At 47.8% G+C, this 26,617-nt stretch overlaps 1 protein-coding gene across 5 annotated transcripts in view; it reads left to right on the top strand.

Annotated features, from left to right (window-relative positions):
* Positions 1-26,617, top strand: part of LOC122543283 (formin-like protein 3) — a 174,794-nt gene that overhangs the window by 70,040 nt on the left and 78,137 nt on the right. For all 5 annotated transcript variants that reach the window (XR_015755755.1, XM_087985579.1, XM_087985580.1 and 2 more), the window contains exon 2: positions 15,964-16,047. Coding sequence is in view for 4 of the 5 variants with exons in the window: in XM_087985579.1 (XP_087841705.1) it covers positions 15,964-16,047 (84 nt within the window). In the remaining variant the exon portion in view is untranslated. The remainder of the gene's footprint in view (positions 1-15,963; positions 16,048-26,617) is intronic.

Genomic DNA, 26,617 nt, shown 5'->3' on the forward strand with positions numbered 1-26,617 from the left:
TCTCTGTTTTAAATGGGCAACCTCTTATTCTGAGATGATGCTTTCTGGTCCTAGACAACCTCTGCATCTCCCCTGTCAAGTCCCCTAAGAATCTTGTATGTTTCAATCAGGTCACCTCTCATTCTTCTCAATTCCAATGAGTACAGGCTCAACCTCTCCTCATAAGACAGTCCCTTCATATCCAGGATCAGCTGTGTGAATCTTGTATATCTTTCCTTAGATAAGGGGCCCAAAACTGTTCACAGTATTCCAGCTGTGAATAGAGGGTGACTTTTGGGTTGATTAACTTGCCACCCCCACTACCAAGAGAATCTGACCAATCGGCTGACTGACCAGCTTCGGCGAGTAGCTGAGCTTGTGTGGGCCTCGATGGTCTGCCAATCGGAGTTTGGCAGCTTCTGGATCATCAGGGTTGTTGGTCAAGGCCTATTCTCCAGGGAATCCAATGGTGAGGAAGTGGAGCCTTTTCCTTTTGCTTTTTGTGGGGTGGACACTTTAAGGAGGGGTGGTTTTCAGAGGGCTGGCTTTGAGTCTATCCTCTTCCCTCCTATCTGTGAGCACTTAGACATAGAAACTAGGAGCAAGAGTAGGCCATTCAGCCCCTCAAGCCTGCTGCACCATCCAATATGATCATAGTGGATCCTCTATATCAAGGCCACATTCCCACTTTCTCTCTATACCCTTCGATGTCATTAATATCTAAACATGTACTTCTCTCTCTCTCTCTCTCTCTCTCTCTCTCCCCCTCTCTCTCTCTCTCTCTCTCTCTCTTAACTATATTCAGTGACCCAGCCTCCACAGCCTTCTACGTTCATGAAGTCTACAAGTTGATCACCTTTTGAGTAAAGAAATGTTTCCTCGTCTCTGTTCTAAATGGTTTACCCTCTAACCTGAGACTCATTCCTCCATCTAAACTGTCCAGCCCTGGGCAAATTCTATGTATCCCTTATATACAGGGACCAAAGCTGCATGCAATACTCCAGATGTGGTCTCACTAAAGCCCTGTATAAATGTAGTGAGACATCTCTACTTATGAACTGAATCCTCTTGTAATGAAGGCCAGTATAGTATTTACCTTTCAAATTGCTTGCTGCACCTGCCTGCCTGCTTTCGTTGATACGTCAGTTGACCAGTGGCAGGAGTGCAAGGACTGAGTCATTCTCGAAAGTCTCCAAGAATACATCTGCCAGAGTTAGCAACCACATATATCTGGGTAACTCTGTAGCATGCAGCATAACTGAAATATCTCCCCTGAGCTGTGGGGTGTTTCCTTTCGCTTATAGTTACATTATGAAAGTAAAAGTTAGAAGCTACATATATTCACAGCAGGGACCTATTCTCTTTAAACAAGACAAACCTGCCAAGGGATTTTGGTTCTTGGCCTTACAAGTTTTACTTTCTCTTTGCTTTGCAAAGCCCCCCAGAGGTGTTGGCTTTAGTTGACGGAGAGCAGGCATCACATCTACTTATAGGATTCAGTCAACAGCCTGAACTCCTGACCCGGTTTCATTTGACTTGTGCGATTGACATTTCTGTTCTTAAAATGTCAGATTCCCGTGAATGTGCGTTGAAGATTCATTTGTGTCTTTGGCTACCAGAAGCTTTGGTCTAATCTTAAGTGCTGCAAGCTCTGAATTGTAGTAACTGACCCACAAAGGGCATCTGGTTGTGATTGTAAGTGCACCGTTAGGGAGTTGGCGTAGGGGCAACTTAATAAACCAACATCCTGGCCTGAGTGATTTAGTGCCGTACTGCAGTTAATAGCAAAAAAGCCCCAAAACAATCTTACATCTGCATTTGTGGGTTTTCCAAGAGTATACTTCCTCTCTTATCTGAAGCTGAGATACTGAAATGGAAGAAGAGAAAGATTAGTCCATTGGGTTTGTGCAGTTTACCAAAGTGTTCTGAATGGGCTTTTTGTTCTATGCACATGAGGTTTTACTTTTCTGTGTGCTTCTGTTGTTTAACCCTTTCAGTGCCAAGAAAGAGGGGTGAAGGATGGTAACCACATGTCGTGTGTGCTGTTGAGAATTGGGGCAGTGTCAACGGGGAGGGAAACCTTGTCGGTCTAATTACCCACAGCAACTCTGGAATCGATCGTTTAATATTTTGGAAGTTGAACATCTTCTTGTCATGATGCTTTGTATAACAACTATTCTTCACATAGCGCTGAGCTGCACAAGAAGGTGACTGTTTAGCTTGGTTGGCATTAGTTGAGAGGGTAATGCCCTGCTCCTTTTGAGTTGTACCATGAACATATTTAAAATCCACCCGACCAGGACAGGAAAGGTCTCTGTTTCAATGTTCTGCCTGAGCAAGAGGCAATGCCCAATGATGCAGAATGCCCTCAGTCATTGCCCTGACCCTGGAGGGAGGTGGCCTAGATGGTGAGCCCTTGATAGAGGGGACTGAGGCGAGCACATTCTCCTGATTTGGGGAAGAGAATGTGGGCTTGGTTGGAGAGAGAAACTGTTAGTGTTTCAAGTCTGGTATGAATCTTCACAAGAGTCTTCAGATAGTAAGTTTTGAAAAGATTTGTTTGCTCAGGTTGAGGTTCTGGATGTAGGTTTGCTCGATGAGCTGGGAGGTTTGTTTTCAGACATTTCATCACCATACTAGGTAATATCATCAGTGAGTCTCTGGATGAAGCACTGGTGGTATGGCCCGCCTTTTATTTGTGTTTTAGGTTTCCTTGAGTTCCCCAAGGCTCACTGATGTTACCTTGTATGGTGCTGAAACGTCTGAAAATGAACCTTGCAGCTCAGTGAGCAAACCTACACCCAGAAGGTCTTCAGTTCTGAAGAAGAGTCACACCAAGCTCAAATAAAAATTAGCTTACTTTCTCTCTTTCCACAGATGCTGCCAGACATGCTGAGTTTCTCCAGCATTCTCTGTGTTTGCTTCAGATTTCCAACATCTGCAATATTTTCACTTCGATTAAGAGTGATACCCACTTTCCCAGTGCTCCTCGACAAGGTGCCATTATGGTGGCAAAAGGTTGTAGAGCAAGATGTGGATTAGGAAGGAATTTGGATTTACATTGGACTTTTCACATCCTCATTAGGTTCAAAGTAGCAGACAGTGTGTTACTTTTGAGGTGCAGTCAGTGTACGTGTTTCATATACAACCAGAACACTCACATGCTGACAATGAGTGGAATGGTGGGAGAATAAATGTTGGCCAGGGCACCCTGAGAACTTTCCCACCCTTCTCTGCCATAGGATGGTCTACATCGACCTGAGTGAGTAGATGTAGCCTTGCCTCAAGGTCTCCTCTTCTGACAGTACAGCTCTCCCTCAGTACTGTTGTGAACTTGTGTGCTTGCATCTATGCAGTGGGCTTGATCCCATGTGTTTTTGATTTTGAGATGACTGTACTATCAACTAAGTTGTGGCTAACATTTAAAATCTCATTGAAACAGCAGCAGTAAAAACAGTTTACCTGAGCTAACGCTCATTGTGGAAGCTTGCTGTGCTCAAATTGGTTGTTGTATCTTCTGTGTGACAACAATGGCTGCACTTTGGCAGCATAAGCACTTGATTTGGCTATGAAGTGCTTTGGGTCAAGCCAGGACTGTGAAAGCAGCTGTATAATTGCACTTTCTTTTATGACCTGAATCCAGCTCGCTACATATATGCATCCTTAAGGATATGTTCCTGTAGGAGAGCTGTTTTATCCCAACAGAGATAAAGAGCTGTTCAGAAAGCATGCCGGGTAGTGTGAGGAATTAAGTTAAGTCTACATTTCTTATGCCAAAAAAACTGCCTCAGGGATTTAGAGGGGCAAAGATCCATCCATTGCATGGTTTCAAACTGAATCTGCTTTTGTGAATGAGTCTAATGTCTCGCCATTTCCCTGCAGCAGCCATCCATACCCTCCCTCGAGGGCTGTCCTCACTTCCTGTGGGAGAAAATAGCTCTAAGTAAACAGTTGAATTGTAACAGCTATATTCAAAAGACCACACAGTCTTCACTTCAGATGCAAATGCAGAAGCCAGATTCAACCTTTGTGCTCTTTTCGGGGGGGGGGGGGCAGCCATTTTGGTTGCTTTCTTCCTCCTTTCGCACTAACAGTGGATTGCAATTGCTCAAATCTCCTGAGTAAATATGCATCATTAGTGAAAGAAAATGAAGCTGTTGGAGAAATAAATTTGAAACAAAAGGCAATTTATAACTGCCTCCTGCTGATTGACTATGTGACAGGGTAGGGATTGGCACAAGCCTTTAAGATGGCATTCTCCACTCCCAAGGACTTTGCATTCAGTGTTGCTGATTTAGTGGCATTTGAGGGGCCCACTTAACTCCGGCAGCGGGCTCTTGAATGAATGCTGACCTCAATCTTATAGCATCCTGGACGCCTTTGCACTCATACCCATGTGGCAAAGCTAGCACAGGCAGTACCACCTTGTTCTGGTTGATGTATTCATCAAGGTTTCATCACATCATACTCTGCTCTGTTGAATGGTCTCTTTTCTCCCTTGTTTTTATGACTAGGAAGGGATGATAATCCAAGTTAATGGTGTGGATAAAAGGCACACTTGTTCCCTTAATGCCCCTTTGAGTTTTGCCTTGAGTTCATAACCATGTCCAAGAGATTTGTCATTAATATGTGAAACTGGATCATCAATGTGCAGCATTGACTGAAGACAGGAGCCCTGTTGACTGATGTTTGTCAGAAACAAAAAGCATTCTCCTGAAGGTTGAGACAAGTTAACAGAGAGCCATGTTGACCCAGTACAAGTCACAAAGATAAAAATCACAGCACTAGGTTATAGTCCGACAGGTTTATTTGGAAGTACAAGCTTTCAGAGCGCTGCTCTTTCGTCCGGTAGCTAATGGGGCAGGATCATGGGATATAGAATTTATAGTAAAAGCTCAAAGTGTCATAAAACTGATCCGAATGTATTTGAACAAACCTGGATTGCTGTTAAGTCTTTCATCCTTCACAATGAGGTTTCAAGTTTCGGTTCATTAATATGTAAAACCTTTTAACTGCTGAGCCAACAGGCATTGGAGTCAGTGCTGACCTTTGAGGGATGTCCTGGATTTATGAGGAAAATCCTGGAGTTGCCAGGAATTTGAGATTAATCTCCATGACACTTCAGCAAGCAACAAGACCAAAGCAGTCATGGAACCATTGAGCGAAAAACTGAGTGTTTTCTTTTATTGCTGAAGGGGGCCCATTTCAAAGCTTCTCATCTTGCATAATACAGGACCGATCCAAAAATGATAAATTTCAAAGTGAGTCACAGTTTGTCCTGGATGGGAAAAGGGTACTGGTTGGTTGGCATGTCGAATCTGATCAGTCCCAGTGTTGCCATGAAAAAAGTTTCTGAGAACTATTGTTTGTAGACTTTTGTTTAATTAAAGGAAGTTGCAATGCATTGACATGTTCCTCTTGGATAGGGTCCAGATGTGAATACAGGTAGCTTTGCACTTTCTTGTAACTAGTAACTTGGAGCAGAAATATCAAGAGATTAAACCTCCTGGAATGCATCTGACTTGAGTTAGCAACCTAGGGCTCAGTCAAATCCTACACCAACAAGAAATGATTGGATCCTCAATATTTTCTTGTCTCCACAACCCCCTCTTTCTCACTCCCTGATGCCTGGGGAGACTGTTTAATTTTCATTTATTTCAATACTCATCCCAGCCAAAATCAACAAGCATAGTGCAGGTTAAGAATTGAAATTCTGGGATATCTGTGTTGTGTGTATGGTTCAGAACCACATTACACAGTGCCAACCACTGAGCAGTTCAGGGAAACCTACAGACAATATGATGTCCTTTTTTTCCCTCTGCTGCTTGGTTTACAAACCCTTGTGAAAATTACGAGGGCCCTTTTTCAATACTGGCTTGTGCTGATAATGGTTCATCAGTTTTTCAAATCCAGCCTCACTTTCACTGCTGTCTGCAAAAGCTTGACCCTTGCTCTCTGGCAAGACAACTTCATCCCAACTCCCAAAATTACCCATGTTTCTGTCCCATGGCTTGCCTAGCTTTTCCAAATTCGGCTAGGCTTCTGTTGGGACTTTTCAGCCAGACAGGGTAATTTCAGACAAAGGGCTCCATTCACTGAGTTTGGCAGATCCACCTTGTTTTACAGGGGAGAGCCGGGGCTGGAAACTGTATAAAATGCATATTCTCTACATAAACATGTTGATCAAGGCGGTGAAATCCAATCCTATTCATGTGTAGCCAGCCAGGAAAGACCTTGAACTTCTGTTTATTGCCAGACCTGCACACAGCAGGAATGGCAGAACTGTTATTGGCTTAGCAACTGGCAAATGTAGCTTATCTTCATTACAACAAGGCAGAGGTGCCAACCTTCTGAGGTAGAGAGGGACACTCCACGCTTCCAGGCATGGACTGCCCACTTCCTCCCAGCCTTCCTTTGTTCTTTTTGGAGTGCAAAATTGAAGCTAATCTTTCCTCTTTACTTTAAGGCAGTTGACATGACTTCTTTTTTCCTCTTTACTTAAAATGGTGGGGGGAGGGTCTGTCCTTGTCAGTTGATGACCACTTGATAAGTGGCAATCCTGCCTCATTGCTTGCCCCTCATGTTTCCCCTTTCCAACCCCAAAGCAATGAGTAATGGTACAATGTGGAAAGTCCTGAGGTTCAAGATTGGTTAACTCATCATCTTCACAAATTGCAGCCCTCTTGTTTTCAATTCCACTCCATGACCCTGTCCCTTCCTTTCTGTAACCTCTTCCAACCCTGTGGGTATCTAACCACTCGAAGTCTGGCATCTTGAACGTCCCCAATCATTTTTTCCCTGTTATTTGTAGCCATGCCTTGAATTGTTTGGACCTTAACCTCCAGAATTTCCTCATGATAACTCTTGGCTTCTCTCTACCTCTCTCCTCCTCTAAATCGCCCTTTTATAATCTCTAGGTAAGCGTTTGGTTACCTGTCCTAATGTCTTACATGATTTGGTGTCCAACTTTGATTGCCATCCTGTTGAGTGGGTTTTGTGACACTTTTTTAATCCTATAAAGGTGTTGTCAATTGCAGTTTGTTGCATACCGAGGATCGAGATTGGAGTGTTTGAGTCTGCTTGGCTCAGTTCTGCTCGAGCTTAACGACTTGATATAGCACAGAAGGAGGGCATTCAGCCCATTGTATGTTGAATCTTAAACGATGGAGCTCACTGGGAGAGGTAACCTTTAATAGCCCACATTGCAGAAAGCTCCAGTGAATAACATGAGGGAAAACACTGAGCTTTGACTTAATTCTGCTCAGAATGTATTCAGTTCAAACATGAATCTAGATTTATTCTGACGCAGGGGTTAATACTGCTGCCCTGAAGAAAATGAATTGTATAATCTTTGGATTGAGCCAAATCGTGGGCTTCAAGTGGGCTGGATTAGAATTTCTAGCTCATTGCATTCTTCCTACATGAGCACTGATCATTATTGGTTTTTTTAAAAAAAAACTGAATGCATCCATCTGGGTTCCTCTTGCAGCAGTTAGCCGTCCCCAGGAATGTTCTGTGAGACACGCTCACTGAATGGCTTTGAGCAGCCCCTGTACGCACCAGACAGGAAATGATGTTGTTTGCATTATTAGACCATTGTGAAAGCCTCTGTTCTGAGAAGGAAATGCTTTGAGATTTTATTTCTCCCCTTCATGTCCAAGGTTACAGCGACAGTGTCTAAAAGCAACATGCTTGTGGTTTCTTCATTTTTAATTCCACTATTTAAAACAAAAAATAAACCGTCCACTTCCAGCCCTCCCTGTCGTTGTTGAGACGCAGGAGACCATTTGGCCCACTGTACCGCTGCTAGCTCTTTGCTGGAGCTATCAAATTAATCTCACTCCCCCACACTTTCCCGATGGTTTTGTGATTTGTTTTTCTCTCTTCCTTTCAAGAATATATCTAATTTGTTTTGCAGAATTGTCATTGGAATCTGCATTCACCACTTTCTGCTGCATCTTAGTTTTAGAATCACCTCATTTGCCTTCTATTTTGTTTGTCAACAATATTATAACCTCTGTCCTCTGGTAACTGACCTGCCATTGGCAACCAACACTCCCTACTTCATTAAGACTCTGATCATCTTTTGCCACTTTCCTGTTCTGGAATATTCTGATTAGCAAGGTTAGATCTCATGGAATACAGGGAGAACTAGCCATTTGGATACAGAATTGGCTCAAAGGTAGAAGACAGAGGGTGGCGGTGGAGGGTTGTTTTTCAGACTGGAGGCCTGTGACCAGTAGAGTGCCACAAGGATCGGTGCTGGGTCCTCTACTTTTTGTCATTTACATAAATGATTTGGATGCGAACATAAGAGGTACAGTTAGTAAATTTACAGATGACACCAAAATTGGAGGTGTAGTGGACAGCGAAGAGGATTACCTCAGATTACAACAGGATCTGGACCAGATGGGCTAATGGGCTGAGAAGTGGTAGATGGAGTTTAATTCAGATAAATGCGAGGTGCTGCATTTTGGGAAAGCAAATCTTAGCAGGACTGATGCACCTCAATGGTAAGGTCCAAGGAAGTGTTGCTGAACAAAGAGACCTTGGAGTGCAGGTTCATAGTTCCTTGAAAGTGGAGTCGCAGGTAGATAGGATAGTGAAGAAGGCGTTTGGTATGCTTTCCTTTATTGGTCAGAGTACTGAGTACAGGAGTTGGGAGGTCATGTTGCGGCTGTACAGGACATTGGTTAGGCCACTGTTGGAATATTGTGTGCAGTTCTGGTCTCCTTCCTATCGGAAAAATGTTGTGAAAGTTGAAACGGTTCAGAAAAGATTTACAAGGATGTTGCCAGGGTTGGAGGATCTGAGCTACAGGGAGAGGCTGAACAGGCTGGGGCTGTTTTCCCTGGAGTGTCAGAGGCTGAGGGGTGACCTTATAGAGGTTTATAAAATTGAGGGGCATGGAGAGGGTAAGTAGGCAAAGTCTTTTCCCTGGGGTTGGGGAATCCAGAACTAGAGGGCATAGGTTTAGGGGGAGAGGGTAAAGATATAAAAGAGACCTAAGGGGCAACTTTTTCACACACAGAGGGTGGTACATGTATGGAATGAGCTGCCAGAGGATGTAGTGGAGGCTGGTACAATTGCAACATTTTAAGAGGCATTTGGATGGTTATATGAATAGGAAGGGTTTGGAGGGATATGGTCCGGGCGATGGCAGATGGGACTAGATTGGGTTGGGATATCTGGTTGGCATGGACGGGTTGGACCGAGGGGTATGTTTCCATGCTGTACATCTCTGATTCTAAGTGGTGGGGGCCTTACAACGTGCTTTGGTTATCCTCCTCCTTGTGGCCTAGGGAAGGGTAAGAGGAGTATACCCTGGTTCCCCTCGTTTCCTTCTTTCCTTACTCCCCCCCCCCCCCCCCCCCCCCCCCCCCCGCCGAGTCTGACTGCTTGCTAATTGCACAATTGTCAATCATCCTGAGATAGGAAGTTTGCCCTCTGAGGAGAGGTTGGGCCTATGTCCATTGGAGTTTAGAAGACTGAGATGTGATGTTATTGAACATACAAGATCCTGAGCGGACGTGACAGGGCAGATGCTGAGAGGATGTTTCTCCTTATGGGAAGGATTTGAATGTGGGGGTCACTATATTAAAAACCAAGGATCTCCCATTTAAGACTGAGATGAGGAACTTTTTTCTGAAGGTTGTTAATCTGTGGTGGTATTCTTCTGTAGAGAGCTGGGAGGCAATGTCCTTTTTAAGGCTGAGTTAGGTGGTTTCTTGACTGACCAGGAGATCCAAAGGGTTGACAATAGAGTCGAGTTCAGATCACAATCCTATTAGCCACGGTCGTATCAATGGCGGAGCTGGCTCGAGGGGCTAACTCACTCCTGTTCTGCTCTTTAGAGAAGAGAAGATTTGATAGAGGCATTCAAAATCACAAGGGATCTAGGCTGAGTTAATAGAAAGCAACAGTTTCCTTTTGGCAGAAGGATCTAGAACCAGAAGGCACAGATTATAAGATGATTAGCAAAAATCAGCAACAATGGCATGAAGAGGCATGTTTTTATAAAGCGATTAGTTAGGATCTGGAATCCACTGCCAGAGAAGAGGCAGATTTAACCGTGACTTTCAGAGGGGACTTGGATAATTTATTGAAGAGAAAAGCATTTCTGGAGTGCTGCAGGGAAAAGCTGGGACAATGGGACTGATCAAATGGCTCTGGCAGAGAGAGCCAGCACAGTTGTAATGGGCCAAATGGCCACCTTCAGTGCTGTAATCATTTGACAGCAATTGAGAGCAGCAACTGGGGTCCAATTTGAACATTGCACTCCAGCTTCTGATACCGCTATTGCTGCGCTGACTGAGATCCAGCAGCATCCCTGTGACTGAATGTGAGATATCCAAGCTCTATAGAGGTCAGTCTCTGGTTGCCAAAATTCACCAAGCTATCAATGAGTTGTTATTTTGAATGGACTGAAGTCTGTTATTGTTGAATAAATTCATCTACGACACTTGATGAACCAACTTGATTTGTTATTAGTACTTAGTATCTGGTCATAAGGTTCTTGGTTCAATTCAGTCTTGATTAAATAAGATGAGATCAGTTTGTAAACCATTTGGAGGAGGGTTATCTCATCAACAGCCAGATGGTTTGTGGGTTCAAGTTCCAAGGTTGTTCGTTATTTATGCTCCTTTGTGATTGTGCAATCTAATGGGAACCTCCCCATTATTGGAGCCCTTCCAGTTGAAAGTGAAGAACCTTGGAGGTTCCCCTGATCTTTTCATGCTCTTGCATTATAGTGAACCAGCTGGGAGATGTCAAAAGTAAGGAGAATCCTGCACCTGCATCCTGTCAGTCGGGGGAACAGGAGAGAACTGAAACCCATTGGGAGTTTTGCTTGGTATCACACACAGCTCAGGACCAAGAGATCAATCAGTGCATTTCCCTTCATTTATTTTCAAGCCACGGTAACAGGCTCCTTCTTTGCAAGTCATAATTCAGATAGAGCTGACTTTGGCAAGAATTTAATTCTGTGTAGATACCTGCTTGAGTTCAACATTTAGCAGATCAATATCCAGATGTTCATTAAGCAGCAAAAGACTTTAGAGATTGACAAGGGTTTTATAGATTAGCACAGACTACTGGTTTTTGCCTTTCCTTTCTCAACCTTTTTCAAAGCTGGAAACCAATACCTCATAGGGGAAGAACCCAATATTTTTCTTTTGGGTGTCAGAATTCTGGAGAACCCTCCCTAATAAGTTGTGGGTCTACTTGTAGCACATGGACTGCAGCAGCGATGCCCCCATCCCACGAGTAAATAAAAAAAGCACCAAATTAACAAATAGAGTCACACAGCACAGAAACAGACCCTTCAGTGTGACTCATCCATGCTGACTAAGTTCTCCAAACTAAACTGGACCCACCTGCCAATGTTTGACCCATTTCCCTCTAAACCCAGCAGGGACAAGGTGGCAAGACAGGGGTATATTGGAGGGGGAAATTAGGCATTCCAGCCCTGATGCCCACGTATCCTGAAAAGAACTTGGCTGTACCTTTTTTAATCATTCTGTTTGGATATGTTAGAACACACTTCTGTGGCAGTGGGACTTGACGCTAGACCTTCTAGCCCAGAAGTAGGGACATTATCACTGCACTTCAGAAGCTGTCCAGAGAACTTGGCTTTTCTTTAAAAAAGAATTGATAATTTTACACAAACAGCAGTTTCCATCTGTCCCTGTTCAGATGCCCACCTGGGCAAAGAACCTGATTCTTAAGTACTTTCTAATCAACCTGTACAAGGATGTTATTGTGTACCTCTGGAGCAAATAGGATTTGAACCCATACTACTTGGTTCAGAGGTAGGGACACTACCACTGCACCACAAGACCCCTCCAGAGAACTCTGCTCTTCATTTAAAAAAAACACCAAATCATCCATGTCTTGGACTAAATTAACAATTTACAATACAACAATAGCAAAAATGAAGGGTTTGGAAAGAAGGACGGGATTAAACTAAAATGGAGCTGGAGCGGGGAAGAGAACTCAGCTCTGAAATATAAACGCCAATGAGTATCATGTGCTCTCGATGAACTCTGGAGCTGTTCTGGTTAACCCCTAAAGGGACCTGCATTTCTAACACTGACATTCAGTCATGGCAGCCACTTAAATTATTGGTATGTCTTAGTTTTTTTTGGGAGGTTGGCTTGATATCGACTTGTTCAGCAGTGGGTCCCTGGGGTGTAACAATGAACCTCCCTTCATGACTAAGACAAAGTTTTCATACATTCACTTGTGTGTTTCCGTAGCCTTTCAGAGGCAAACTGAGTTAATGACAGATGTGGTGAGGTCTGCTTTGAATTGTCCAGCTGAAACTGGTACTGTGTGTGTATATGTTCCTTCTATCTTAATAAAACAAAGAACAGCAGATGCTTGTGCTCCCAGAATTTGCTGCAACCCTAGCCAAGCTGTTCCAGTACAGTTACAACACTGGCATCTACCTCTCAATGTGAAAAATTGCCAGGTATGTCCTTTACACACAAAGCAGGACAAATCCAACCTGGCCAATGACTGCCCCAACTGTCTACTCTTGATCGTCAGTAAAGTAATGGCAGTGCTATCAAACAGAACCTGCTCAGCAATACCCTGCTCAGTGACGCCCAGTTTGGGTTCCACCAGGGCCACTTAGCTCCTGACCTCATTACAGCCTTGGTTCAAACATGGACAAAAGAGCTGAATTCCAGAGGGGAGGGGAGAGGGACAGCCCTTGACATCAAGGCTGCATTCAACCGAGTGTGGCATCAAGGAGCCCTAGCAAAACTAGTATCATGGGGCAGACTCTGCTGGTTGGAGTCATACCTGACACATAGGAAAATGTTGTGGTTGTTGGAAGTCAGTCATCTCAGCTCCAGGAGTTCCTCAGAGTAGTGTCCTTGGCCCAATCACCTTCTGCTGCTTCATAATGACCTTCCCTCCATAAGGTCAGAAGTGGGGACATTCAGTGGTGATTATACAATGTTCAGCACCACTTGTGACTCCTCAGATACTGAAGCAGCAAGATCTGGATAATATCCAGGCTTGGGCTGACGAGTGGCAACTGACAAATGCCAGACAATGACCATCTCTAATGAGAGACAATCTAACCACTGCCCCTTTGGCATTCACTGGTGTTACTGCATCCTGGGACTTACCATTGACCAGAAACTGAACTGGACTCTGTATAAACACAGTGGCTACAAGAATAAGTTAGAGGTTAGGAATACTGCGGTGAGTAACTACCCTTCTGATTCTCCAAAGTCTGTCCACTATCTGCAAGGCGCAAATCAGGAGTGTAAGGGAATGTTTCCCACTTGCCTAGATGCTCTAACAACACTTAAGAAGCTTGGCATCATCCAGGACAAAGCAGTCCTGCTTGATTGACACAACAAACATTCACTCCCTCCACCACCTACGCTCACGAGCAGCAGTGTGTACTATCTACAAAATGCACTACAGAAATTCACCAGGACAAGGGCAGCAAATAAGTGGGAACACTACCTGCTGCAAGTTCCCCTCCGAGCTACCACCATCCTGACTTGGGTCAAAATCCTGGAATTCTCTCCCTAAGGACATTGTGGGTCAACCTACAACAGGTGGACTGCAGCGGTTCAAGACGGCAGCTCACCACCACCTTCTCAAGGGGCAACTCTGGATGGACAATACATGCTGGCCCAAACAGCAATGCCCATGTCCCACTAGTGAAAAAAGTCTGTTCTTTTTCTCCACAGATGCTGTCAGATCTGCTGAGTTTCTCCGGCAAATTTTGTTGTTATTCCTTCTATCTGTACCTGTTTTAAAAAAAACAGCATTGATCATAGCCCTTCTCTCGTTCAGTTTTTGGAGCAATGCCTTGACTGATCAGAACTGACCTGCCTTGCTTAAACTTTAAGGAAACATGGGCAGTTAACTAGTCAGTCCTTATTAACTAGTGCATTCTTCATGGCAAAGTGTCCACCAATTAGCATACTCAAGCAGTATAAATGTTGTTTTCCCTTCACTTTGCAAATTGTCCTGAGTACAAGATGAGAGGTTTCAACGTGTTGTCTGTCTTCAGCAATACTCAAGTTCTGTGCAAGCAAACGACTGGAAACTGATGAACACATCACACCTCCCAGGAACTCTGCTGACTGTTTTTTGTCACATTTTGACCCTCTGCCTCAGCAAATGCCTTCCCTTAACAAGTGACCCATCTGTTCTTTTAAAGCCAGCTGATTCGAGAGTTCTTAAATGACCAAGGGTTATTCTCCTTCTGACTTTGCTTGCGATCCTGGGCAGGCCAATGGAACTCTGAATCAAACGTGCCCAGATGTGGGAAGCCCTTCTCATGAGTCCCATGCAGAACTGAAGAAAAAGTGGTGTTTAAATCTGTAAGGTGTAAATGTTTGCTGGAAAGTATTTTAACAAGCCCCATTGGCAGATATCATCCAACCAGATGGCTTTATCTGGCTTCAGATATGCCTCTTGGCATGTGGCCTGTTCTGGGAAACCTGCTGTTTATAAGTGAGCTTTAGAAGCACAGTTTAACCAAACCCTCGTCTAACCCTTTTCAAGTACAAAAAGGTTGAAATATCCTGTGATGAATGCATATGTTTAGCATCAGTAGTTGCACAACCACATCGATGTAAGTCAGGAGATGCTCTGGATGTCACAGAATCTGTAGGCCATCATGCCTGCACCAGCTCAAGGGCAACTAGGCACAGGCAATAAGTACTGGTCCAGCCAGTGATGCCCATGGCCCATAAATGAATTAAAAAGAAAAGTCACTGTTGTAATAAAGGAAAAGTGGCAACAATACGCACACAAGATCTTGCCAGCATTAATGTGATAATGACCCAGTGATCTGTTTGTTGTGATGTTGATTGAGGGAAAAGTATTGACCAGGGTACTGTTGAGAACTCCCCTGCCTTTCAAAATAACACTGTGGACTCTTTTTTTTTCATCCACCTGAGAGGGCAGACTGGGCTTTGGTTTCACATCTTTCTGAATGACCGCACCTTTGATAGTAGAGCACTCCTTTGGTACTGCTGTGCCATTGTTGGACTTTCATTCTTGTGCTGAGGAACTGGGGTAGGACTCGAATCCATAATTTTGAGGTAAGAGTGCTGCAAGCTGAGCCACAACTGATACTCCAATCAGATGTTTAACCAAGTCCCTTTTCCACTGATTTGGATCGCATTAAAGGTTAAGTAATGGCAAAAGTGGTGGCTTGACGAGCAGTCTTATCTTGATCAACGCCATTAGGAAAAGATTAATGTGTCATTCATCTTGTTCGGAAAATCTTAATGAGCATAAATGACTGCCTTGTACGCCAGCAGATTACTTTTTGTGAAGGTCTCCGGGTTTTTGAGATCTGGGGTGTGGCATAATATAAAAGTCCATTTGTTCTTCATTGACATAGCCATGAGGTGTTCAAAATAATTTAGTCTCTGAAGCATCTAGAATTCGGTCTCAGCATTGTATAGTACAAAATATTCTCTTGGTCTGAAATGCTGGTTGGCATATGCGTACCTGATGTGAGCTGTGGGATTTCCCAGGCCAAATGTAGCCTTTCATCTGAGCACAGAAAGACAAAGGATGTGATATCTCCTCCCTCCACCCGCCCTGGCAAACCACCAGAGGTAAAGTCTGGGCCAGAATCTCTGGGTTCAAACCTCACTCCAGGACTTGCTGCTCACGGAAAGTGTGAACTGGTTGATTATAAACCTGTAAATGCTTTTCTGACAGGGTAAGGTTGGGAGTGTTTCTGGTTCAGCCAGAGTCATGTGGTAGCTGCAGTGCAAGGGACTGCTAATAAACTCCACAGGTGGGTTCTTGTTGTCAGCTACCTCCATTGGATGTGTCACTAGGTTCCTATGCACCTTCACAATGTTGGCAGTATTGGAAACCCATTCAAACATCCCTTCATGTTCATATTTGTTATGTGTAATTGTCCACTTTAATTTTGTCAATGTGTCCCACTGTGGAATAATTACACTCTCTCTGCTTTCTTTTTTGCAGAATTCTATGAATCTCCCCCCAGACAAAGCACGGCTGCTTCGACAGTATGACAATGAGAAAAAATGGGATCTCATCTGTGATCAGGTACTTAGAATCCAGTTTTAAGATAATAAGAATTTGGAGGAGGTCATTCTGCCCCTCAAGTGTGCTGTGCCATTCAGTGAGATCATGGTTGATCTGTTCTTGGCCTCACTTCTGCTTTCCTGGGTGTTCCCAATAACCCTGGCCTCTCTTGTTAACCAAACATCTCTGCCTTAAATACTCAATGATCCAACCCACACTGCTTTGTGTGGTTGAGAATTCCACAGACAAATGACCCGGAAGACATTCCTCCTTGTCAATAGACAATAGGTGCAGGAGTAGGCCATTCTGCCCTTCGAGCCTGCACCACCATTCAATATGATCATGGCTGATCATCCTTAATCAGTATCCTGTTCCTGCCTTATCTCCATAACCCTTGATTCCACTATCCTTGAGAGCTCTATCCAACTCTTTCTTAAATGAATCCAGAGACTGGGCCTCCACTGCCCTCTGGGGCAGAGCATTCCACACAGCCACCACTCTCTGGGTGAAGAAGTTTCCCCTCATCTCTGTCCTAAATGGTCTACCCCGTATTTTTAAGCTGTGTCCTCTGGTTCGGCACTCACCCATCAGCGGAAACATGTTTCCTGCCGCCAGAGTGTCCAATCCTTTCATAATCTTATGTCTCAATCAGATCCCCTCTCAGTCTTCTAAACTCAATCAATCTCTCGTTCTTTCTCTCGTTCTTTCTCTCGCTCGCTCTCTTGCTCGCTCTCTTGCTCGCTCTCTCGTTCGCTCTCTCGTTCGCTCTCTCGCTCTTTCTCGTTCTCGTTCGTTCTCTCTTTCTCTCGCTCTCGTTCGTTCTCGCTCTCGTTCGTTCTCGCTCTTGTTCGTTCTCGCTCTCGTTCGTTCTCGCTCTCGTTCGTTCTCGCTCGCTCTCTCGTTCGTGCGTTCGCTCTCGTTCGTGCGTTCGCTCTCGTTCGTGTGTTCGCTCTCTCGTTCGTGTGTTCGCTCTCTCGTTCGTGCGTTCGCTCTCTCGTTCGTGCGTTCGCTCTCTCGTTCGTGCGTTCGCTCTCTCGTTCGCGCGTTCGCTCTCTCGTTCGCTCTCTCGTTCGTGCGTTCGCTCTCTCATTCGCTCGCTCTCTCGTTCTCTCTCTCGTTCTCTCCTCTCCCTCTCTCGTTCGCTCTCCCTCTCTCGTTCGCTCTCTCGATCTCTCGCCCTCTCTCGTTCGCTCTCTCGATCTCTCGCTCTCTCGATCTCTCGCTCGCTCGATCTCTCGTTCGCTCTCCCTCTCTCGTTCGCTCTCTCGATCTCTCGCTCTCTCGATCTCTCGCTCGCTCGATCTCTTGTTCGCTCTCTCGTTCGCTGTCTCATTCGCTCTCGTTCGCGCTCTCTCTCTCATTCGTTCTATCTCTCTCGTTCGCTCGCTCTCTCGTTCTCTCTCTCTCTTGTTCTCTCCTCTCGCGCTCTCCCTCTCTCCCTCTCTCGTTCGCTCGCTCTCTTGCTCTCTTGCTCTCTCTCTGTCTCGTTCGCGCTCTCTCTTGTTCGCTCGTTCGATCTCTCGTTCGATCTCTCGTTCGCTCTCTCGTTCGTTCTAGCTCTCTCGTTCGTTCTAGCTCTCTTGTTCGATCTCTCGTTCGCTCGATCTCTCTCGTTCGTTCTATCTCGCTCTCTCGTTCGCTCTCTCGTTCGCTCTCTCGTTCGCTCTCTCGTTCGCGCTCTCGTTCGCGCTCTCGTTCACTCTCTCGTTTGCTCGATCTCTCGCTCTCTCGTTCGCTCTCTCTCTCTCTCTCTCGTTTGTTCTCTCTTGTTCTCTCCTCTCGCGCTCTCCCTCTCTCGTTCGCTCGCTCTCTTGCTCTCTCTCTGTCTCGTTCGCGCTCTCTCTCGTTCGATCTCTCGTTCGCTCTCGTTCGATCTCTCGTTCGCTCTCTCTCTTGTTCGTTCTAGCTCTCTCGTTCGTTCTAGCTCTCGTTCGATCTCTCGTTCGTTCTATCTCTCGTTCGTTCTATCTCTCTCTCTCTCGTTCGCTCTCTCGTTCGTGCGTTCGCTCTCTCATTCGCTCGCTCTCTCGTTCTCTCTCTCATTCTCTCCTCTCCCTCTCTCGTTCGCTCTCCCTCTCTCGTTCGCTCTCTCTAGTTCGCTCTCTCGCTCTCTCGATCTCTCGCTCGCTCTCTCGTTCGCTCGATCTCTCGTTTGCTCTCTCGTTTGCTCTCTCGTTCGCTCTCTCTCTCATTCGTTCTATCTCTCTCGTTCGCTCGCTCTCTTGTTCTCTCTCTCTCTCGTTCTCTCCTCTCGCGCTCTCCCTCTCTCGTTCGCTCGCTCTCTCGCTCTCTTGCTCTCTCTCTGTCTCGTTCGCGCTCTCTCTTGTTCGCTCTCTCGTTCGCTCACTCGATCTCTCGTTCGATCTCTCGTTCGATCTCTCGTTCGATCTCTCGTTCGATCTCTCGTTCGATCTCTCGTTTGATCTCTCGTTCGATCTTTCGCTCGTTCGTTCTAGCTCTCTCGTTCGTTCTAGCTCTCTCGTTCGCTCTATCTCTCTCGCTCGTTCGCTCTCTCGTTCGCTCTCGTTCGCTCTCTCGTTTGCTCGATCTCTCGTTCGCTCTCTCTCTCTCTCTTTCTCTCCTCTCGCGCTCTCCCTCTCTCGTTCGCTCGCTCTCTCGCTCTCTCTCTGTCTCGTTTGCGCTCTCTCTCGTTCGCTCTCTCGTTCGCTCTCTCGTTCGCGCTCTCGTTCGCTCGCTCGATCTCTCGTTCGCTCTCGTTCGATCTCTCGTTCGCTCTCTCTCTTGTTCGTTCTAGCTCTCTCGTTCGTTCTAGCTCTCTCGTTCGATCTCTCGTTCGCTCGATCTGTCGTTCGTTCTATCTCTCTCTCGTTCGCTCTCTCGTTCGCTCGATCTCTCGTTCGCTCTCTCTCTCTCGTTCGTTCTATCTCTCTCACTCTCTCGTTCGCTCTCTCCCTCTCTCTCGTTCGTTCTCTCTCTCGTTCTCTCCTCTCTCGCGCTCTCCCTCTCTCGTTTGCTCGCTCTCTTGCTCTCTGTCTCGTTCGCTCTCTCTCTCTCTGTCTCGTTCGCGCTCTCTGTCTCGTTCGCGCTCTCTGTCTCGTTCGCGCTCTCTGTCTCGTTCGCGCTCTCTGTCTCGTTCGCGCTCTCGTTCTCTCTCTCCCTCTTGTTCTCTCCTCTCTCGCTCTCTCGTTCGCTCTCTCTCTCGTTCGCTCTCTTTCTCGTTCGCTCTCTCGTGCTCGCTCGCTCTCGTTCGCTCTCTCGCTCTCTCACTCGCTCTCTCACTCGCTCTCGCTCTCACTCTCGCGCTCGCTCGCTCGTTCGTTCTCTCTCTCACGTTCGCGCTCTCGTTCTCGCTCTCGCTCGCTCTCATTCTCGTTCGTTCTCGTTCTCTCTCATTCGCTCTCGTTCTCTCTCATTCGCTCTCGTTCTCGTTCGCTCTCTCGTGCTCTCGTGCTCTTTCTCGTGCTCTTTCTCGTGCTCTTTCTCGTGCTCTTTCTCGTGCTCTTTCTCGTTCTCTTTCTCATTCGCGCTCTCGTTCGTTCGCGCTCTCGTTCGCGCTCTCGTTCGCGCTCTCGTTCGCGCTCTCGTTCGCGTTCTCGCTCTCGTTCGCGCTCTCGTTCGCGCTCTCGTTCGCGCTCTCGCTCTCGTTCGTTCTCGTGCTCTCGCTTGCTCTCGTTCGCTCTCGTTCGCTCTCGTTCTCTTTCTCGTTCGCTCTCGTTCCCGTTCGCTCTCGTTCGCTCTCGCTCTCGTTCGCTCTCGCTCTCGTTCGTTCTCGCTCTCGTTCGCTCTCGCTCTCGTTCTCGCTCTCATTCTCGCTTTCGCTCTCGCTCGTTCTCGCTCTTGTTCTTGCTCTCGCTCTCGCTTTCGCTCTCGTTTGTTCTCGTTCGTTCTCGCTCTCGTTCTCGTTCGTTCTCGCTCTCGTTCGCTCACTCGTGCGCTCTCGTTCTCGTTCTTGTTCTCGCTCGTTCTCGCTCTCATTCTCGCTCTCGCTTTCTCTCTCTCTCGCTCTCGCTCACTCTCTCTCTCTCGCTCACTCTCTCTCTCTCGCTCTCTCTCTCGCTCGTTTTCTTGCTCTCTCGTTCTCGCTCTCTCGTTCTCGCTCTCTCGTTCTCTCTCTCGTTCTCTCTCTCGTTCTCTCTCTCGTTCGCTCTCTCGTTCGCTCTCTCGTTCGCTCTCTCGTTCGCTCTCGCTCTCGCGCTCTCGTTTTCTCGCTCTCGTTTTCTCGCTCTCTTGTTCTCTCTCGTTCTCGTTCGCTCTCTCGTTCGCTCTCTCGTTTTCTCACGCTCGTTTTTTCTCTCTCTCTCTCGTTCTCTCGGTCTCGTGGTCTCGTTCTCGGTCTCGTTCTCTCTCGTTCTCTTGTTTTCGCGCTCTCTCTCGTTCGCTCTCTCTCTCGTTTTTGCTCTCTCTCTCGTTCGCTCTCGTTCTCGTTCGTCCTCGTTCGTTCTCGTTCTCTCGTTCGCTCTCTCGTTTTCTCGCGCTCGTTTTCTCGTTCTCGTTCTCTCTCGTTCTCTCGTTCTCTCGTTCTCGGTCTCGTTCTCTCGTTCTCGTGGTCTCGTTCTCGGTCTCGTTCTCTCGTTCTCGTGGTCTCGTTCTCGGTCTCGTTCTCTCTCATTCTCTCGTTTTCGCGCTCTCTCTCGTTTTCACGCTCTCTCTCGTTCGCTCTCTCTCGTTTTTGCTCTCTCTCTCATTCGCTCTTGTTCTTGTTCGTCCTTGTTCGTTCTCGTTCGCTCTCTCTCTCGTTCGCTCTCTCTCGTTCGCTCTCTCTCGTTTTTGCTCTCTCTCTCTCATTCGCTCTTGTTCGTCCTCGTTCGTTCTCGTTCGCTCTCTCTCTCGTTCACTCTCTCTCTCGTTCGCTCTCTCTCTCGTTCGCTCTCTCTCTCGTTCGCTCTCTCTCGTTTTTGCTCTCTCTCTCGTTCTTTTGTTCGCTCTCGTTCTTTCGTTCGCTCTCGTTCTCTCGTTCGCTCTCTCATTCGCTCTCTCGTACTCGTTCTCGTTCGCTCTCTCGCTCGTTCGCTCTCTCTCTCTCTCTCATTCGCTCGTTCTCTCTCGTTCTCGTTCTTTCTCGTTCTCGCTCATTCTTGTTCGTTCGCGCTCTCGCTCGTTCGCGCACTCGCTCGTTCGCGCTCTTTCTCGCTCGCGCTCTTTCTCTCTCTCTCGTTCTCTCTCTCTCTCGTTCTCTCTCTCGTTCTCTCTCTCGTTCTTTCTCTCGTTCTTTCTCTCGTTCTCTCTCTCGTTCTCTCTCTCGTTCTCTCTCTCTCGTTGTCTCGTTCTCGTTCTCTCTCGTTCTCGTTCTCTCTCTCTCGTTCTCGTTCTCTCGCTCTCTCTCGTTCGCTCTCTCGTTCTCTCGTTCGCTCTCTCTCTCTCGCTCTCTCTCGTTCGCTCTCTCTCTCGTTCGCTCTCTCTCTCGTTCGCTCTCTCTCTCGATCGCTCTCTCTCTCGTTCGCTCTCTCTCTCGTTTGCTCTCTCTCTCGTTCGCTCGCTCTCTTTCGCTCTCGTTCTCGCTCGCTCGTTCTCGCTCTCGCTCGTTCTCTCTGTCTCCCGTTCTCTCTCTGTCTCGTTCTCTCGCTCGCTCGCTCTCGTTCTCTCGTTCTCTCGTTCTCGTTCTCGCTCTCGTTCTCTCTCTCGTTCTCGCTCGCTCTCTCTCTCGCTCGCTCTCGTTCTCGCTCGCTCTCGTTCTCGCTCTCTCTCGTTCTCGCTCTCTCTCGTTCTCTCTCTCTCTCGTTCGCTCTCTCTCTCGTTCGCTCTCTTTCTCGTTCGCTCTCTCGTGCTCGCTCGCTCTCGTTCGCTCTCTCGCTCTCTCACTCGCTCTCTCACTCGCTCTCGCTCTCACTCTCGCGCTCGCTCGCTCGTTCGTTCTCTCTCTCACGTTCGCGCTCTCGTTCTCGCTCTCGCTCGCTCTCATTCTCGTTCTCTCTCGTTCGTTCTCGTTCTCTCTCATTCGCTCTCGTTCTCTCTTGTTCGCTCTCGTTCTCGTTCGCTCTCTCGTGCTCTCGTGCTCTTTCTCGTGCTCTTTCTCGTGCTCTTTCTCGTGCTCTTTCTCGTGCTCTTTCTCGTTCTCTTTCTCATTCGCGCTCTCGTTCGCGCTCTCGTTCGCGCTCTCGTTCGCGCTCTCGTTCGCGCTCTCGTTCGCGCTCTCGTTCGCGCTCTCGTTCGCGCTCTCGTTCGCGTTCTCGCTCTCGTTCTCGCTCTCGTTCGCGCTCTCGTTCGCGCTCTCGCTCTCGTTCGTTCTCGTGCTCTCGCTTGCTCTCGTTCGCTCTCGTTCGCTCTCGTTCTCTTTCTCGTTCGCTCTCGTTCCCGTTCGCTCTCGTTCGCTCTCGCTCTCGTTCGCTCTCGCTCTCGTTCGCTCTCGCTCTCGTTCGTTCTCGCTCTCGTTCGCTCTCGCTCTCGTTCTCGCTCTCATTCTCGCTTTCGCTCTCGCTCGTTCTCGCTCTTGTTCTTGCTCTCGCTCTCGCTTTCGCTCTCGTTTGTTCTCGTTCGTTCTCGCTCTCGTTCTCGTTCGTTCTCGCTCTCGTTCGCTCACTCGTGCGCTCTCGTTCTCGTTCTTGTTCTCGCTCGTTCTCGCTCTCATTCTCGCTCTCGCTTTCTCTCTCTCTCGCTCTCGCTCACTCTCTCTCTCTCGCTCACTCTCTCTCTCTCGCTCTCTCTCTCGCTCGTTTTCTTGCTCTCTCGCTCTCTCGTTCTCGCTCTCTCGTTCTCTCTCTCGTTCTCTCTCTCGTTCGCTCTCTCGTTCGCTCTCTCGTTCGCTCTCGCTCTCGCGCTCTCGTTTTCTCGCTCTCGTTTTCTCGCTCTCTTGTTCTCTCTCGTTCTCGTTCGCTCTCTCGTTCGCTCTCTCGTTCGCTCTCTCGTTCGCTCTCTCGTTCGCTCTCTCGTTCGCGCTCTCGTTCGCGCTCTCTCGTTCGCTCTCTCGTTTTCTCACGCTCGTTTTTTCTCTCTCTCTCTCGTTCTCTCGGTCTCGTGGTCTCGTTCTCGGTCTCGTTCTCTCTCGTTCTCTTGTTTTCGCGCTCTCTCTCGTTCGCTCTCTCTCTCGTTTTTGCTCTCTCTCTCGTTCGCTCTCGTTCTCGTTCGTCCTCGTTCGTTCTCGTTCTCTCGTTCGCTCTCTCGTTTTCTCGCGCTCGTTTTCTCGTTCTCGTTCTCTCTCGTTCTCTCGTTCTCTCGTTCTCGGTCTCGTTCTCTCGTTCTCGTGGTCTCGTTCTCGGTCTCGTTCTCTCGTTCTCGTGGTCTCGTTCTCGGTCTCGTTCTCTCTCATTCTCTCGTTTTCGCGCTCTCTCTCGTTTTCACGCTCTCTCTCGTTCGCTCTCTCTCGTTTTTGCTCTCTCTCTCATTCGCTCTTGTTCTTGTTCGTCCTTGTTCGTTCTCGTTCGCTCTCTCTCTCGTTCGCTCTCTCTCGTTCGCTCTCTCTCGTTTTTGCTCTCTCTCTCTCATTCGCTCTTGTTCGTCCTCGTTCGTTCTCGTTCGCTCTCTCTCTCGTTCACTCTCTCTCTCGTTCGCTCTCTCTCTCGTTCGCTCTCTCTCTCGTTCGCTCTCTCTCGTTTTTGCTCTCTCTCTCGTTCTTTTGTTCGCTCTCGTTCTTTCGTTCGCTCTCGTTCTCTCGTTCGCTCTCTCATTCGCTCTCTCGTACTCGTTCTCGTTCGCTCTCTCGCTCGTTCGCTCTCTCTCTCTCTCTCATTCGCTCGTTCTCTCTCGTTCTCGTTCTTTCTCGTTCTCGCTCATTCTTGTTCGTTCGCGCTCTCGCTCGTTCGCGCACTCGCTCGTTCGCGCTCTTTCTCGCTCGCGCTCTTTCTCTCTCTCTCGTTCTCTCTCTCTCTCGTTCTCTCTCTCGTTCTCTCTCTCGTTCTTTCTCTCGTTCTTTCTCTCGTTCTCTCTCTCGTTCTCTCTCTCGTTCTCTCTCTCTCGTTGTCTCGTTCTCGTTCTCTCTCGTTCTCGTTCTCTCTCTCTCGTTCTCGTTCTCTCGCTCTCTCTCGTTCGCTCTCTCGTTCTCTCGTTCGCTCTCTCTCTCTCGCTCTCTCTCGTTCGCTCTCTCTCTCGTTCGCTCTCTCTCTCGTTCGCTCTCTCTCTCGATCGCTCTCTCTCTCGTTCGCTCTCTCTCTCGTTTGCTCTCTCTCTCGTTCGCTCGCTCTCTTTCGCTCTCGTTCTCGCTCGCTCGTTCTCGCTCTCGCTCGTTCTCTCTGTCTCTCGTTCTCTCTCTGTCTCGTTCTCTCGCTCGCTCGCTCTCGTTCTCTCGTTCTCTCGTTCTCGTTCTCGCTCTCGTTCTCTCTCTCGTTCTCGCTCGCTCTCTCTCTCGCTCGCTCTCGTTCTCGCTCGCTCTCGTTCTCGCTCTCTCTCGTTCTCGCTCTCTCTCGTTCTCGCTCTCTCTCGTTCTCGCTCTCTCTCTCGTTTGCTCTCTCTCTCATTCGCTCGCTCTCGTTCTCGCTCACGCGTTCTCGCTGTCTCTCTGTCTCTCGTTCTCTCTCTGTCTCTCGTTCTCTCGCTCGCTCGCTCGCTCTCTCGTTCTCTCGTTCTCTCTCTCGTTCTCGTTCTCGTTCTCTCTCGTTCTCGCTCGCGCTCTCTCTCGCTCTCTCTCGTTCTCGTTCTCGCTCTCTCTCTCTCTCTCGTTCGTGTTCTCTCTCTCGTTTGTGTTCTCTCTCTCGTTTGTGTTCTCTCTCTCGTTTGTGTTCTCTCTCGTTCTCTCTCGTTCTCTCTCGTTCTCTCGTTTTCTCTCTCTCGTTTTCTCTCTCTCGTTTTCTCTCTCTCGTTTTCTCTCTCTCGTTCTCTCTCTCTCTCTCTCGTTCTCTCTCTCTCTCTCGTTCTCTCTCTCGTTCTCTCTCTCGTTCATGTTCTCGTTCTCTCTCGTTCTTCTCTCTCTCTCGTTCTTCTCTCTCTCTCTCGTTCTTCTCTCTCTCTCCTCGTTCGTGCTCTCTCTCTCGTTCTCTTGTTCTCTCGTTCTCTCTCGTTCTTCTCTCTCTCTCGTTCTTCTCTCTCTCTCTCGTTCTTCTCTCTCTCTTCTCGTTCGTGCTCTCTCTCTCGTTCTCTCGTTCTCGTTCTCGTTCGTTCTCATTCTCTCTCGTTCTCTCTCTCTCTCTCCTTCTCTCTCTTTCCTTCTCTCTCTCTCCTTCTCTCTCTGTCGTTCGTGTTCTCTCTCTCGTTCTCGTTCTCTTGTTCTCGTTCTCTCTCGTTCTCTCTCTCTCGTTCTCGTTCTCTCTCTCTCGTTCTCGTTCTCTCTCTCTCTCTCGTTCTCTCTCTCTCTCGTTCTCTCTCTCTCTCGTTCTCTCTCTCTCTCGTTCGTGTTCTCGCTCTCGTTCGTGTTCTTTCGTTCTCGTTCTCGTTCTCTCGATCTCTCGTTCTCTCTCTCTCTCTCTCTCTCTCTCTCTCTCGTTCGTGTTCTCTCTCTCGTTCGTGTTCTCTCTCGTCCTCTCTCGTTCTCTCGTTCTCTCTCTCTCGTTCTCTCTCGTTCTCGTTCTCTCTCTCTCATTCTCTCATTCTCGTTCTCTCTCTCTCGTTCTCTCTCTCGTTCTCTCTCTCGTTCTCTCTCTCGTTCTCTCTCTCGTTCTCTCTCTCGTTCTCTCTCTCGTTCTCTCATTTTCGTTCTCTCGTTTTCGTTCTCTCGTTTTCGTGTTCTCGCTCTCTCGCTCTCTCGCTCTCTCGCTCTCTCGCTCTCTCGCTCTCTCGCTCTCTCGTTCTCGCTCTCTCGCTCTCTCGCTCTCGCTCTCTCTCTCGCTCTCTCTCTCGTTCTCTCGTTCTCTCGTTCTCTCTCTCTCTCTCGTTCTCTCGTTTTCGTTCTCTCGTTTTCGTTCTCTCGTTTTCGTTCTTTCGTTTTCGTTCTCTCGTTTTCGTTCTCTAGTTCTCGCTCTCTCGTTCTCGCTCTCTCGTTCTCGCTCTCTCGTTCTCGCTCTCTCGTTCTCGCTCTCGCTCTCTCGTTCTCTCTCTCGCTCTCTCGTTTGTTCTCTCGTTCTCTCGCTCTCTAGTTCTCGCTCTCTCGTTCTCTCTCTCGTTCTCTCTCTCGTTCTCTCTCTCGTTCTCTCTCTCGTTCTCTCTCTCGCTCTCTCTCTCGCTCTCTCGTTCGCTCTCGTTCTCTCGTTCTCTCTCTCTCGTTCTCTCGTTCTCTCTCTCGTTCTCTCTCTCTCGTTCTCTCGTTCTCTCTCTCGTTCTCTCTCTCGTTCTCTCTCGTTCTCTCGTTTTCATTCTCTCGTTTTCATTCTCTCGTTCTCGCTCTCGCTCTCTCGTTCTCGCTCTCTCGTTCGTTCTCTCGTTCTCTCATTCTCTCATTCTCTCTCTCGCTCTCTCGTTCGTTCTCTCTCTCGTTCTCTGTCTCGTTCTCTGTCTCGTTCTCTCTCTCGTTCTCTCGTTTTCGTTCTCTCGTTCTCGCTCTCGTTCTCTCTCTCGCTCTCTCGTTCTCTCTCTCGCTCTCTCGCTCTCTCTCTCGCTCTCTCGCTCTCTCGCTCTCTCGTTCGCTCTCACGCTCTCTCGTTCGCTCTCACGCTCTCACGCTCTCTCGCTCTCTCTCGTTCTCGTTCTCTCGTTCTTGTTCCCTCCCGTTTTCATTCTAGTTCTCGCGCTCTCTCTCTCTAGTTCTCGCGCTCTCTCTCTCGCGCTCTCGCTCTCTCGTTCGTCCTCTCCCTCTCTCTCGTTCGTTCTCTCACTCTCTCGTTCGTTCTCT

The sequence above is a fragment of the Chiloscyllium plagiosum genome, unplaced genomic scaffold, assembly GCF_037043375.1.
Source record: "Chiloscyllium plagiosum isolate Xiang-an unplaced genomic scaffold, Cpla_swu_hap1 HiC_scaffold_53X, whole genome shotgun sequence".
Lineage (NCBI taxonomy): Eukaryota > Metazoa > Chordata > Chondrichthyes > Orectolobiformes > Hemiscylliidae > Chiloscyllium > Chiloscyllium plagiosum.